The sequence below is a fragment of the Zootoca vivipara genome, chromosome 14 (genome assembly GCF_963506605.1).
Source record: "Zootoca vivipara chromosome 14, rZooViv1.1, whole genome shotgun sequence".
Lineage (NCBI taxonomy): Eukaryota > Metazoa > Chordata > Lepidosauria > Squamata > Lacertidae > Zootoca > Zootoca vivipara.
This window is the reverse complement of record NC_083289.1, coordinates 8,571,702-8,585,314: the sequence shown is the minus strand read 5'-3', so window position 1 is coordinate 8,585,314 and position 13,613 is coordinate 8,571,702. Positions and strand designations below refer to the sequence as shown.

Below are 13,613 nucleotides of genomic sequence, written 5' to 3'. Positions count from 1 at the left end.
ACTTACATAACTGTATTGTCATCAACCAAGATATCACAGCCATGAGCAGGGCATGAAATTGTCTGGTGAGGGGGGGAAACAGGAGTCAGAAAGAACATCTGATTTAATTTGAATGGCAGTGAAGAATCTCTAAGAACTGTGTATACTTGGCAGCACTTCTAAAACACAACACAAGTTACAAGAGGTTGGCCAACCAAGGGCTTAAGCTCTGAGTTTAACTGTTCCCCCCTGAACACTCATCAGCTGTAATATAAAACAAACCTCCCAGGTGCTTGTTTTAAATACCCTCCCAAGGCAAAACCTAAACGAAGAGTCCATAAATTCCGGTGGTCAACCAGAAGTTTGTGGTTGCCAGGAGACTGGTTTTTGACGGGGGAGATTTGGAAAGGCAGGTGGGTGTCTTATCCCTGAACTTGCACTGAAACTCCAAAACGGAGCACAGAGTGAGGGACAATTCCCTGCTCCACGCTTAGAGCTGGGAAGGCAGGTGAAGGATCATTTTTGGATTTGCACTGCATGGAAGCATAGCTTGATACCAAGATCTTGATACCAGTTTCCCTCTTTGGTTTACAGCTGCTTCTGATGCAATAGAATGCCTTGAAAGAAGAAAGTCAAGCCAGCAAGCTATCATCCCTTCAGCACAGAGCTGGAGTGAGTGTTGGGAGTTTGTCGTTTAAGCACTGTGCTTCTGAAGCCCTAGAATCCTCAGGCTTCCTCTCAACCTGTGAGCAGGGGAGGTGGGGCAGGAAGGAAACTGGCTAAGTGCAGAATAACTAGAGGGGCAACCCCACCTCCAGTTTCATGGTTGGGGCAAACCCTAAGGCTCTCCACACCTCCTAGACACATGAAATGGCGAGCAAAGTTGTGGACCCTTGATCAAACAATTCTTTCTCAGACATCAAAACATAATGGAGAAAAAGTTTTTACCTGTCCCATGCCTTCCTCCATTATTTTGGTAGTTAAATATTCACTCCAGCACTGCATACAAAACTTATGTCCACACTCCAAACCGGTGAAGTACTGCAAAGAGAGAGAATGTTATGTGTACTGTGTACTCTTTTCCCACTGCTGCAAGATTAGCTGTATGCAGTTTTTTCCTGAAAGAAGAATCATCTTGCAAAATGTCAACATCTTTCCTTCAGAGCAGCCCTTCCCAACCTGGTGTCCTCTGGATTGTGTTGGGCTGCAATTTTCATCAACCTAGAGACTGGGGCTGATAGGAGTTGTAGTCCTGAATAATCTGAGGGGCACTGGGTTGGGGAAGGCTGTTAGCTATCATTACTGCTACAACAGTTACTTTAGAGCAGGGGTCCCCAAAATAAGGCCTGGGGGCCAGATGAGGCCCAATCGCCTTCTAAATCCGGCCCGCGGACGGTCCGGGAATCAGCATGTTTTTACATGATTAGAATGTGTCCTTTTAGTTAAAATGCATCTCTGGGTTATTTGTGGGGCACAGGAATGTCTTCTTCTTTTTTTCAAAATATAGTCTGGTCCCCCACAAGGTCTGAGGGACAGTGGACCGGCCCCCTGCTAAAAAAGTTTGCTGACCCCTGCTTTAGAGCTTCTTTCAAGTATTAACTGACCTAACCGCACTCACTTGCTTTAGCCAGAAAATCCTATGGTGCCTTTGTTTCAAAGTTCAAATAGCACATAAAAAGTAAATATCCCCATTCCTCATTCTTATAATGTAAAAAATAAATAAATCACAAATCAGAAAATCAGTATACATGATCATAAACACGTTACAGCAATTGTTGTTGATGTCATCCGTCTGTCTTGAGACACAATGGAATGCGCCTCCTTCTCTGAGGCACAAACTTAGGCAGTGTGTATGGAGATCCTGGGCTGCCCGGACGGCCGCTGTCAGCCTCACTGTGGTCCATAGGAAAGCAGAGCAATACATTTGGCACCAACTTGGCTGCAGAAGTTGTCAGAAGGAGCCATACTAGGCGCTATCCAACCATCTTAGGGACTACATTCCTGATTTGTGTAGGGTTTACTCCTTAGCCTTTTCTTCTGAAGATGTCCCGCAAAGCAGCAGGTACAGATTTTTACTCAGGGCTTACTCCCAAAGCATTTCTTATAATAATACCAGATGTCAAAATAGTACTCTGTGCACTATGGAGTTCTTCGACCAAAGCATCATCTGAATCCAGTGCTAGGGAACCATTTTTAGGCGATGGGTCATATTCTTATCTGAGCAACCTTCTGGGGGGGGGGTGTCACATGAGAGCATGGATGTGGCCAGAGGCAAAACTGAGCAGAGCAAAGAATCCTATTGTTACCTTTGCATAGAAATTAGCCAAGTGTTCACACTCACAAACCCCTGTCTATCCTCCATCAAGGGAAGCAAGAGGAATTCTCGGAGTTCAAGGACATATTCCAGCCAGGAAAAGTCTCTCAAGGAGGATGTGAAGCAGGGACAGTAAGGGTGTGTGGCCTGGGGAGAATTCAGAAGGGCTTGGAGGGCCATTTCTATGTGATATATCAAAGATGAAGGTGGAGGCAGAAAGTAGTGACAATGAGATTTGTAATATGAGAGAAAGAACTAGAAGCAACATTGGCCTCTTGTGCATCATTTAATGCACTATTAAATGATTATTTTCACCACCCTGGTTCTCAAAACCTCCAATTTGACTTAAATCTCCACAGATTTAAGGGGTGGCTGTGACTACTGCCCCCTTCCCTATCACATGCCCTGCCAAACCCAACCCCGCCAATTTCTGCATTCAATGCAGAGGTCCTGGATCATGCAGAACATGTACACTTCGCATATTTTCCACTCAATGCATGGGCACAGAGGAAATTCATAATCAAGAGAGGCATGGCCAAAAGCACAAGCCTGCTCCCATCTACATGCAGAGTTTATGAATGGCAGTTAACCTGTGGAAGTTATAATCACTGCCTTCTCTGCTCTACTGCCCCCTCTGCTATTCCCATGTCTCAACTAATTTCTGCACATCCCAGTGCTTCCAGTCCCCATACCAACACACACCAACACACACACATGGGGGGGGGAGGGAGAGGGAGAAGGAGAAGGATAATTCCGCCCAATTTTCCAGGTATAGTAGCCCCAAGGGTTGAAAGCTGAAAGATGTGAATGCAGGCTTGTTTACAGCTTTTCATTAATCATTTTTAATGAATGGTCTACACTTGCAAAAAGACATTCCCTAGGTGTAATAAATGTAGTCTACCAGTATGACAATATGACAGCAACAATCACAGATAACAATGGCTCTCAAAGTGAACCATTCACAGTGGGACCAGGTGTTAAACAGGGTTGTGTTACTGCCCCAACTCTATTCATTATTTTCATTGCCATGATCCTACACTTTGTCGACGGGAAACTCCCCACCGGAGTAGAAATCACATATCGAACAGATGGAAAGCTCTTCAATCTGAACAGGCTGAAAGCAAAAAGTAAGGTTACCGTAACTTCCATCATAGAGCTTCAGTATGCTGATGACAACGTAGTGTGCACACGCTCAGAAGATGACCTCCAAACCATCCTAAATATCTTTGCAGGAGCTTAGCTTGGCCTATCACTCAACATCCAAAAAACCAAAGTGCTGCACCAACAAGTACAAAATCTAAATAACCCCTCTGCAGCGCCACAAATCCAACTCAGTGGTGTAACGTTGGAAAATGTTGATCACTTCTCCTACCTAGGCAGTTACCTTTCCACAAGGGCCAACATTGATGCTGAAATCCAGCATCGCCTGAGCTCTGCGAGTGTGGCTTTCTCCCGTTTGAAGTGCAGTGTTCGAGGACCAGGACATTCGCAGGGAAACCAAAATGCTTGTTTACAAAGCTATTGTACTACCAACCTTACTATATGCTTGTGAAACATGGACCACTTATAAACGCCATCTCCAACTGCTCGAAATATTCCATCAACGGTGTCTCCGAAAAATTTTACACATCACTTGGGAAGACAGGCAAACTAATATCAATGTACTGGAAGAAGCAAAGATCTCCAGTGTTGAAGCAATGATTCTCCAACATCAACTTCGTTGGACTAATAATGTTGTGCGGATGCCTGATGATCATCTTCCAAAGCAACTACTCTATTCCGAACTTAAAAATGGAAAGCATAATGCTGGTGGCCAACAAAAGAAGTTTAAAGACTGTCTCAAGGCAAATCTTAAAAAATGTAGTATAAACACCGAAAACTGGGAAACACTGGCCTGTGAGTGCTCCAGTTGGAGAACAGCCTTTACCAAAGGTGTCATGGGCTTTGAAGACACTCGATCTCAGGACGCAAGGGAGAAACGTGCTAAGAGGAAGGCACGCTTGGCAAATCCACACCGTGATCAACTCCCAACCGAAAACCAATGTCCCCACTGTGGAAGGACATGCGGATCCAGAATTGGCCTCCACAGTCAATTACAGACTCATTGTTAAAACCGTGTTTATGGAAGACAATCTTACTCGGCTACAAGTGATCGCCAAAGAAGAAGAAGACCAGGATAGCGAACCTCTATCAACCTGAGCTGTATTAGAACTTGCCTAACCTTTAGTGGACATACACAAAAATCTTCCCCAAAAGAGGAAAAAAAATGTGTGTTTATTCCCCCCCCCCCGACACAAGCACACATCCCAGCCCCCTCCTCTCACTCTCTCACACACACTCTCAGCCTCACACATCAGGCAGGCACAAACACAGTCAGCATTTGTAACCTTCTCCACTGAAGCACTGAGGTATGGGTGGCTGGACAGATCCCCGTCCACTCCTTAAACAGCAGCATTCATACCCATCTGCATCCCAGCACTGGAATGGGGGTAGGGAAAATTTTGCCTTTTGCTGTCCAGGATGAAGCAGGAAGCTAAAGCACCAACAACAACCCCAGGACTTTTTTCAAGTCTAGCTTCACATGAAATTTAGGCTACTTTACTGCAAAAGTTTCAAACCTGAGGACAACAACAGGCAATGCAAATATATGTCGTAAATTCCCTCTATCTAAAATGTGCAAAGCCAAGGGATGTTAAATGCATGGTGTTAAACCTCCAGTTGCCTTCTCTTCAGGGCTTCCTTTTAACTTGTTGAACTTAAATCACATTTATGGACTAGTCAACAGACTTCAAGGAAACAGCAAGAAAGCCTGGTCTAGTACTGTAACTAGCTGCTGACAAAAGCAATGGCATGAGATGCTCCCCCACGCAGAAATATTTGTTGCCAGCTATTTATATAGCATATCTCCTATTTTGTTCATCCTCACCAGGAGATCTGAGAGGCACGTGTTTAATGCAGTGCAGCAAGTGGGCAGTTAAGAGTGAAGGCTCAACCAAACCCAGTAAAATCTGCAAGAGCTCTGGAATCTCACCCCAGGCTTATTCATCTGCGTTGTTTTTGAGTTCAAGTTTTGTGTTGCCTTCTGCTGTAGAATGAAGTGCATAAGTATTTCTATAGCCAAGTTTAAAGTTCTGCTTCCTAGACTCTGCACATTCAGACTCGGTATATGAGAACACACGCTTGCACTCCCTGATAGCAGACTGCATTCAACATAAAAGGTCCACTCCGTGCTGCTGCTGGGCTACTACCACCCAGTCCCTGCGACATGCAGTCAGAGTTCCTGCCCAGTGGAGCCAACGGTCACCCTGGGTCATACATGTGAACTCTGGTTGTGGTTGGCACCCGTCTGTCTCAAGAGACAATGGAGTGCGCCTCCTCTCTGGGGCACAAGCCTGGGCAGTGTGTAAGGAGGTCCTGGGCTACCTAGACAACAAGATTCTCCTCTCAAGCCTTAGGGGTTGCTGGAAGTACCTCCAGATTAATTATACCAGTTCTGCCTCAATGTATGTAAGAGCTGTTCAGCAGTGGAATTTGCTACCAAGGAGTGTGGTGGAGTCTCCTTCTTTGGAGGTCTTTAAGCAGAGGCTTGACAGGCATATGTCAAGAATGCTTTGATGGTGTTTCCTGCTTGGCAGGGGGTTGGACTGGATGGCCCTTGTGGTCTCTTCCAACTCTATGATTCTATGTATGTATGACGTGGGTGGGGATAACATAATTAACATGGTGGGGCTGAAAAATATGAGTACATGCCACCACACACACAGGCCCTGTCAGCTGCTGCCATGAGAAGGCAGTCCCTGTCAAGACACACTATGCTATGTAAAAGGTAAAGGCAAAGGGACCCCTGACCATTAGGTCCAGTTGCGGATGACTCTGGGGTTGCGGCGCTCATCTCACTTTACTAGCCAAGGGAGCCGGGGTACAGCTTCCTGGTCATGTGGCCAGTATGACTAAGCCGCTTCTGGCAAACCAGAGCAGTGCATGGAAATGCCGTTTACCTTCCCGCTGGAGCGGTACCTATTTATCTACTTGCACTTTGACGTGCTTTCGAACTGCTACGGTAGGTTGGCAAGAGCTGGGACTGAACAACGGGTGCTCACCCCGTTGCGGGGATTCAAACCGCCGACCTTCTGATCAGCAAGCCCTAGGCTCTGTGGGTTAACCCACAGCGCCACACTATGCTATGTGCCTGCCTCTAAAGACCTCAAGGCATTTGGCTGGCCTTTGTTCGAAACAGAACACTGAACTAGATGGGCTTTGGCTGATTCAGGAAGGCCGTTTTTATATTGCTATAGTCACTAGGTAAAGGTAAAGGGACCCCTGACCATTAGATCCAGTCGTGACCAACTCTGGGATTGCGGCGCTCATCTCGCTTTACTGGCTGAGGGAGCCGGCGTACAGCTTCCAGGTCATGTGGCCAGCATGACAAAGCCACTTCGGGCAAACCAGAACAGCACATGGAAACACCATTTACCTTCCCGCTGTAGCAGTACCTATTTATCTACTTGCACTTTGACGTGCTTTCGAATTGCTAGGTTGGCAGGAGCTGGGACAGAGCAACGGGAGCTCACCCTGTCACAGGGATTTGAACCGCCAACCTTCTGATCGGCAAGCCCTAGGCTCTGTGGTTTAACCCACAGAGCCACCCGTGTTTTTATATTGCTATAGTCACTAGTCACTCTCAATTACCTGTGGGAAATACCTGCTCTGCTGCTTTATAAGTTCCAAACTTTGACTCTAGCATCAGTATTCTTCCATCTAACTTTGCTGTTTCAGAAGCAGAGATCTGTGCTCACAGCAATATTCATAAAGCTGCATCATCCTATGCAAACAACCCCACTGAACTCTTTCTAACCCCTGCATATACAGCATTACTCAGAGTTCTCTGTGCACCAATGGCCTGGTCACCAGACACTGGGGAGTGAGTAAAGACAGACAAGGGGAAAATTCAATTTGGAATTAATGAGAGGAAAAACAGAATCTCTAATGTTTAATTATACATTGCTCCCAGGAAAATCAGAGGATTTCTATATCAGGTTCCTATTGGAAGACCGGTCAAATGCCAGAACACTAGCAGTGGCAAAGTTTTTATCGGTGGTCACAAGAACTAATGTTTCCTATTCCGAATTTGAGTAAGATGTCTGAGTGGTTTGAGGGCGGGGTGTCCCAGCTGTGTATCACTTGGTAACGAATTGATGGGTCTATGGACCGTAATAAAGATTGTTGTTGTTGTTGTTTGATTATACATTTTCATCTACTTCAAGAGGATATGCATTTTGGTATTACCATTGGCAAAACCTCAACATTACCTCACATTTTCTTCAAGATTGATTCATTATTCTACACTTTTAAAAACATTACTAATGAAAGGTAAGTGATAAGCATTAAAAGTCCACAAAGATTAGTTGGACCTAAATCCATTTTTCCATCCATCCACCAACATTAATTGTGCTTAACTCCTATTGGGGCATGAGAATATCATGTTGAATATTTTTTTTAAAAGATGACAAACTATTATAAAAAACACATGCTAGGGAAGGATAATGGATATTTGGAAGTGCTATACAACAGGATGATGCACCATGGGCCAACACAGATTAGAACAAAAAATATTATAAGGATCCCTTTGAACAACAGTTTATTAAATATACAAAGGGAAATAATTTTAGAAGGAAATTAATTTTGAGACTACTTTGGTATACAGGCAGCCCCCTAGTTAATATGTGTTCAATATGTACATTGCACCAAACACAGAAGTAACCAGGAAATGTCATAAAGACATCACTGAACCGTCACTAAAAGAGCAGAAAGGGACAGGGTGGAATGTTTTGCAGGCTTTTTCAATGGGTTTCAATTATAATTCCACAAATGGGGAGCTACTGCAGAAAATGTCCGTTCTTGGATTGCCACACTACAAACCTCTCATGGAGGAGGCACACAAAGAACGGCCTCAGATGATGATCTCGTGGTCCAGGTACCGGTAGGTTCATACGGGGAGAGGTGGTCCCTGTGCAGTCCTAAGCCGTTTAAGGCTTTTTGGTCAAAACCAGCACTTTGAATTGTGCCTGGAAACTAATGGCAGCCAGTGCAGTGCTCAAACAGTCTTCTCCCAGTGAGCAACCTGGCTGCCGAATTCTTCACCAGCTGAAGTTTCTGAACCCTCTTCAGAGGCAGCCCTATGTATATCACGTTGCTGTAATGTTACTAGAGCATAGAGATGCTCTAGGCTGGCTCTGTCCAGATAGAGGTACATGTGGGCCACCAGCCCAAGCTGATGGAAGGCACTCCATACCACTGAGGCCACCTGAGCCTCAAGCGACAGCAAAGGATCCAAGCTGTGTTCCCACTCCTTCATAGGCAGTGTAACCTCATCAAGAGCAGGCAGCCGCCCGGTTGAAGGAACCACTCACTAACAATGCCTCAATCTTATCTGGATTGAGCTCCAGTTTGTTGGCTCTCATTCAGTCTATTATCAAAGCAAGACAACAGTCCAACACAAGCATTGCCTCACCTGCAGATACAGAGGAGAACTGTGTGCCATCAGCATATTGCCGGCAACATACTTCAAACCTCTGGATAACCCCGCTCAGTGGTTTAATGTAGATGTTAAACAGCACAGGGCACTGGTTTTCAACCAGAGTGCTGAGGCACCCTGGGGTGGCTTGAGGAACATTCAGGGGAGCCCTGGGGGGTACCCTTTAATTAACTTGCAGCTCATATCTTCCTGCATATTCTCTCTTTTTCTCCCTGAGGAACATTTGGGGGAACTGGCAGCTTTAACCTGCAGCCCATTATCTTCCCGAAACAAAACAGTGGCAAAAAAGTGGGGAAACACTTTTGCATGACTTAAATCTCCCCCCTCCCCCCCCAAAAAAATTATCCCCAGCTTTAGTAACTAACAGTTCCTTAGTTTTACACTTGAGAAATGCAAAAAACAACAACAGCAAAGTAGCTCGATGGTGTGTGTGTGCCCTGTAAGGAGGGATTTAAACATAACCCTGAAAGTGAGGAGTGTCTTCTGTGTTTCTCTCTCCTTCTACCCCCAACATTCCTCCTCATTCTTCTTCTCTACCTCTCCCTGCAGGCAACCCACTCCTCCTTAACAGTCACCAAGCTTTATGGGGACAGGGAGAATGTTGCAGGAAAAGAACCATGTATGCATGTGTGTCCTGTGCAGTGTTTCTCACTTTCCTTCCCCACAATAAGAAAATACTTCTGCTCTTAATATTGTTTTGCACTCTCCCCAACCCAATGTACACTCTAATTTCAGGAAAGGCAGGCTAGGGTTGCCACGTGGAGTGCGTCAGCTTGGCCCTGCAAAGCAATGGCAATCCTTGGGTTCCCGCTGACACGTGCTCCCACTTACAGACGTGCCAAAAATGGTGCCAAAAAGAGTCAGGGCAGAATGGGAGGAAGCCCCACTTATGTGTGTCCTGTAACGGAACCCCAGTGTACATGGCTGGTGGATTCAAAGGGAGCCATGGACTCAAAAAGGTTGAAAACCACTGACATAGGGGATAAAATTGAACCTTGCAGAACCCTACATTGAAGGCTCCACGGGGCACACCCCTCAAGCAACACCCATCCAAGTAGGATCCAAATGCGTTGGAACATTGTGATGCACCATATGCCAGCTGCAGGAGTAACTCACTATCAACTGGCAAGTATAAAAGCATTTGAGACTCTGCCTTGAAGCTGAAGAGCATTCATATATACAATTATGTTTTAACTTGTGCACAATGATCCAAACAAATGATATAAGAACCAAAAGGATACACAATAAAAAAAATGAATGCAAGACAGCACATGAAGATATTGCATTTTACTTAGGAAACTCAATTTTTATTACTCACTGACTGGCATTAGAACTTGTTATATAATTAAATTACATGAAGTCAGAAGTACTTGGATATAAATCCCATAAAACAGAAGCAAAGTTAAAAGACTGCATGAAATTCTAAGAAGAACAATGTTAATTAAGATGTTATTGAGATGATAAAAAGAAGGGGATAATCTCTCAAAACAGCATTTTCCAGATGTTTGAGAAACCCTGGGATTCCCTAGTAAGATCAAATAATATGGCAGGTTGCATGTCACTGTTAATCTTCAATATGGAATATGCTGGACATGTTGGTCACATTGGAAGTCACAGATAATGCAAATGGAGTAACAACGAGATCCAAAAAGGTTCTCAGGGGTCCAATGTGAATTGAGTATGTGTTATGCTATAATGCAGAAGAGGGAGGCTGTGCCTTGGGCAAGCAAGTGAATGAGAGTAACACTTGAAGCCATATAATTTGAAGGACAATGTCAAAGATCCATATTCAACTGGAAATATGAGCCTTAAGTTAAATTATTGGTTAACAGCTATACCTTTTGATTATTCTTGAATGGAATCATTAGAGATACACATTATTCACTGGTGTCATATTTATTACTTGCAGCAAAACAAACAGCAAAAACTCTGGCAAACTTCAAATCTTTCAGCCATGAAATAAGACTTAAATAATGTGTGCTACACAGCTCAAACGATGAAACAGTAATGCTTAAAGAATAGACTGTATAAAAACTTCAGGGAAAATTTTGCAATCATTTATTGCATTCAAAAAATTACAATATTGATACAATTGCATTAGGATAATCTTATTAGTTTTGAAATACATGTGTTATTTTCCTGTTCCCTATTTGTATAAAGGGATAAATGTTTTATTATTAGCCGTATATATAGCTTTCCTGAAATATTCATATTAAAAGAAAAAGAAGCCTAGTTCTCAAACAACAAATGAGGAAAACCTGTTTCTACCATGTACCACTTCAGCCTGTAGGAAGAGGTTCACATTAAATGTTCCTCTAGTCTATACAAACAAATTCCCTGTGCAGGGAAAACACATGTGTCGGAGAGAAGATACTGTAGCTAGATGAAGGCCAAGACAGATATAGGAAAGACTACTGGCTATTATCTTCCATAACAACCCATATACAAATTGGCTAAATTGCAGACATCCAAAATAAGAGTTTAGAATGAGAATGTTTTAAAAATTTAAATGCCTTTTTAAAAAAGTTACTCACAGAGTTAGGATAGTTCAAATAGCAGATCTGGCAAGGCATGTCCTGTGCAGATGACCTTGTGTTCATCTGACGTGTTCGAGACTTTTTACTAGGATTAATTACATGACATTCTGCAAAGAGCTTCTCCAGGTTGCCATCAAAGTACCTGCATGAACAGAAAAGGGAAGTGAAGCCAAATGTTTAAAAAACGCCACCTAAGCCTCACCTTGCCATTTGTATTCGCCCTGTAAAACTGTGAAGATGAGGCAACCCAAATAACCCTGCAATGTTTGCAGCCAGGAAAACACCAGCAGTCAAAGGCTACAAAGATCAGGACAGGCATATCTAGTATATGGGCAAGTGTTTTGGATCGCCTACCTTAGATCTGCAGTTAGGCAAGACATTTTGCAACAACTGTAGGTAGGCAACAACTACCGGTATAAAACAGTTGTTGTTTGGATTGTCAAGATGGCAACTTATCAAAGCATCTTCAAATTTAGCCTTTGGAGTGTACAGACAGCCGTTGAAGTGTACAGACAGCAGGTCTGCTATGCAACAATTGCTCACAGGAAAAAAAATATTTCCAGCTTCTTCAGAAGTTACCTGTGAAAACTTTGGACAAATTCTTCTGTTTAGCAACTCTAGTTTCCAAAATATGTAACATTGCTGTACAGGGCATACTTCATAATAAATTCATCCCCACCCAATTCCCAGTGCTGTCTTAGTGCACTTTTTAAAAAACCTCAATTAAAAACAGCAACAGTAAAAAGAAAGTGCATCTACCTGTGCAGATGAACACCTCAAGAACCTTCTCTAACAAGCCACGCTTTCAATTCCTACAGTAATGTCCTGCCACTTCCGAGTTGCTGCAACAGGTCTTCCTGCCTCTATTACCTTTACACAGGAGTTGCATTATGATAGAAGAAACTATGCTGCTTCAGCTAATGGTTTTAGTTCAAGTAGCAGATTAGATGCTTTGCAAGCAGAAGCTGCCAGGTTCAGTTCTCATCCTCTCCAAATTGCATTCAGAAAGACCCCATCTAAAGCCCTGGAAAACTGTTGCCAGTGAGTATACTAAATATTGCGCTAAATGGACCAACGGTCTCATTTGTCGTACAGCAGCTTCCTACGGTTCTAATCCTTGCGATTTCTGCAGCTGCTGCTCTCATTGCTTAGAATAACCAACTGCCTGTCTTGAGCTATCACACTGGAAATTTCAAAAGCAGCAGCCATCTTTATTTCTTGGGTGATGTAATAAAATCATTCGTCTTTAAATGGGCAGTGTCTGATTCAGGTCTGTGATAGCCTGGTATTTAAGGCCACTCAAAGAATGAAAGGAAACCATTAAATACTCTGGAGGAGAGGTGGGGGAGGAAAGAGCTTACCCAGTTGGGGCAGCTGTTGGAAACTTGCCCTCTCACAGGTCTTGCTAAACTCCTTACAGGAGAAAAACAAGAAGGAACTCTTAAATTATGCCAAGATGGGCGTTTCCCATTATCTAACACAACTAACACAATGTAACATAAAATATTAACAAGAGTGTTGCAGCAGATTTTTGTTCAGGCATCGGATTAATCTGTTGCTTAGAAGAGAGTGTTGATAGTAGAATGGCAGATATTTATCATTTATTTATTTCAACAATTTGAATACCACCTAACACCACTGCTTATAAGTACAGTGGGCTTACAAACAATACAAAACATAAATTCAGTTAAAATCAACTAAGAAGTCAGAAAAGCTTAATCAAAATGCCTGAAGTTCAACAGGGCTAGGAGAAGAAGGTTACACAGAATTGGGCCAATATGGAACACACGGTTTCTAGTGGATGGATGCAAGCCATGTGGCTATACCTCAGAAACAACATGTCTTGTGATTCTCAGCAGCTGGTATTAACAGAGGAAGAGTGCTATTACACTCACTTTCTTCTTGTGGGCTTCATATATGCATCTGGCTGGACATGGTGAGATCAGAATGCTGCACTAGTCAAATTTAACATAATATAAGGACAAATATTGCTTTGCCAATGTATAACAAGTTAAAAATTCAAGTTAAAATTCCTAATCAATTCTGAATCAAGCAACCTAGATATAATAAGCGGAAACTGCTTCCTAGAATTACTGTACAATATCACGTGTAACTGAAAATGAGACACAAGAAGAAAAAAGTGGGAAATCCAAAGGATTTGGAATCAAAGGGATTCTGGAAGCATACTTCTATCATTTCAGAGCAAGGGATCTTCCTAATAGTTTGCCCAAGAGGATTTCAAAGCTAA

The 13,613-nt window shown here is 43.3% G+C and overlaps 1 protein-coding gene across 1 annotated transcript in view; it reads right to left on the bottom strand.

Annotated features, from left to right (window-relative positions):
- The window catches only part of ARIH1 (ariadne RBR E3 ubiquitin protein ligase 1), a 52,126-nt gene that overhangs the window by 18,316 nt on the left and 20,197 nt on the right, over positions 1 to 13,613 (bottom strand). Inside the window, exons 3-5 of the mRNA XM_035118027.2 lie at positions 11,363 to 11,507; positions 928 to 1,020; positions 7 to 62 (exon numbers count right to left, since the gene is read on the bottom strand). Of these exons, the coding sequence (XP_034973918.1) occupies positions 7 to 62; positions 928 to 1,020; positions 11,363 to 11,507 (294 nt within the window). The remainder of the gene's footprint in view (positions 1 to 6; positions 63 to 927; positions 1,021 to 11,362; positions 11,508 to 13,613) is intronic.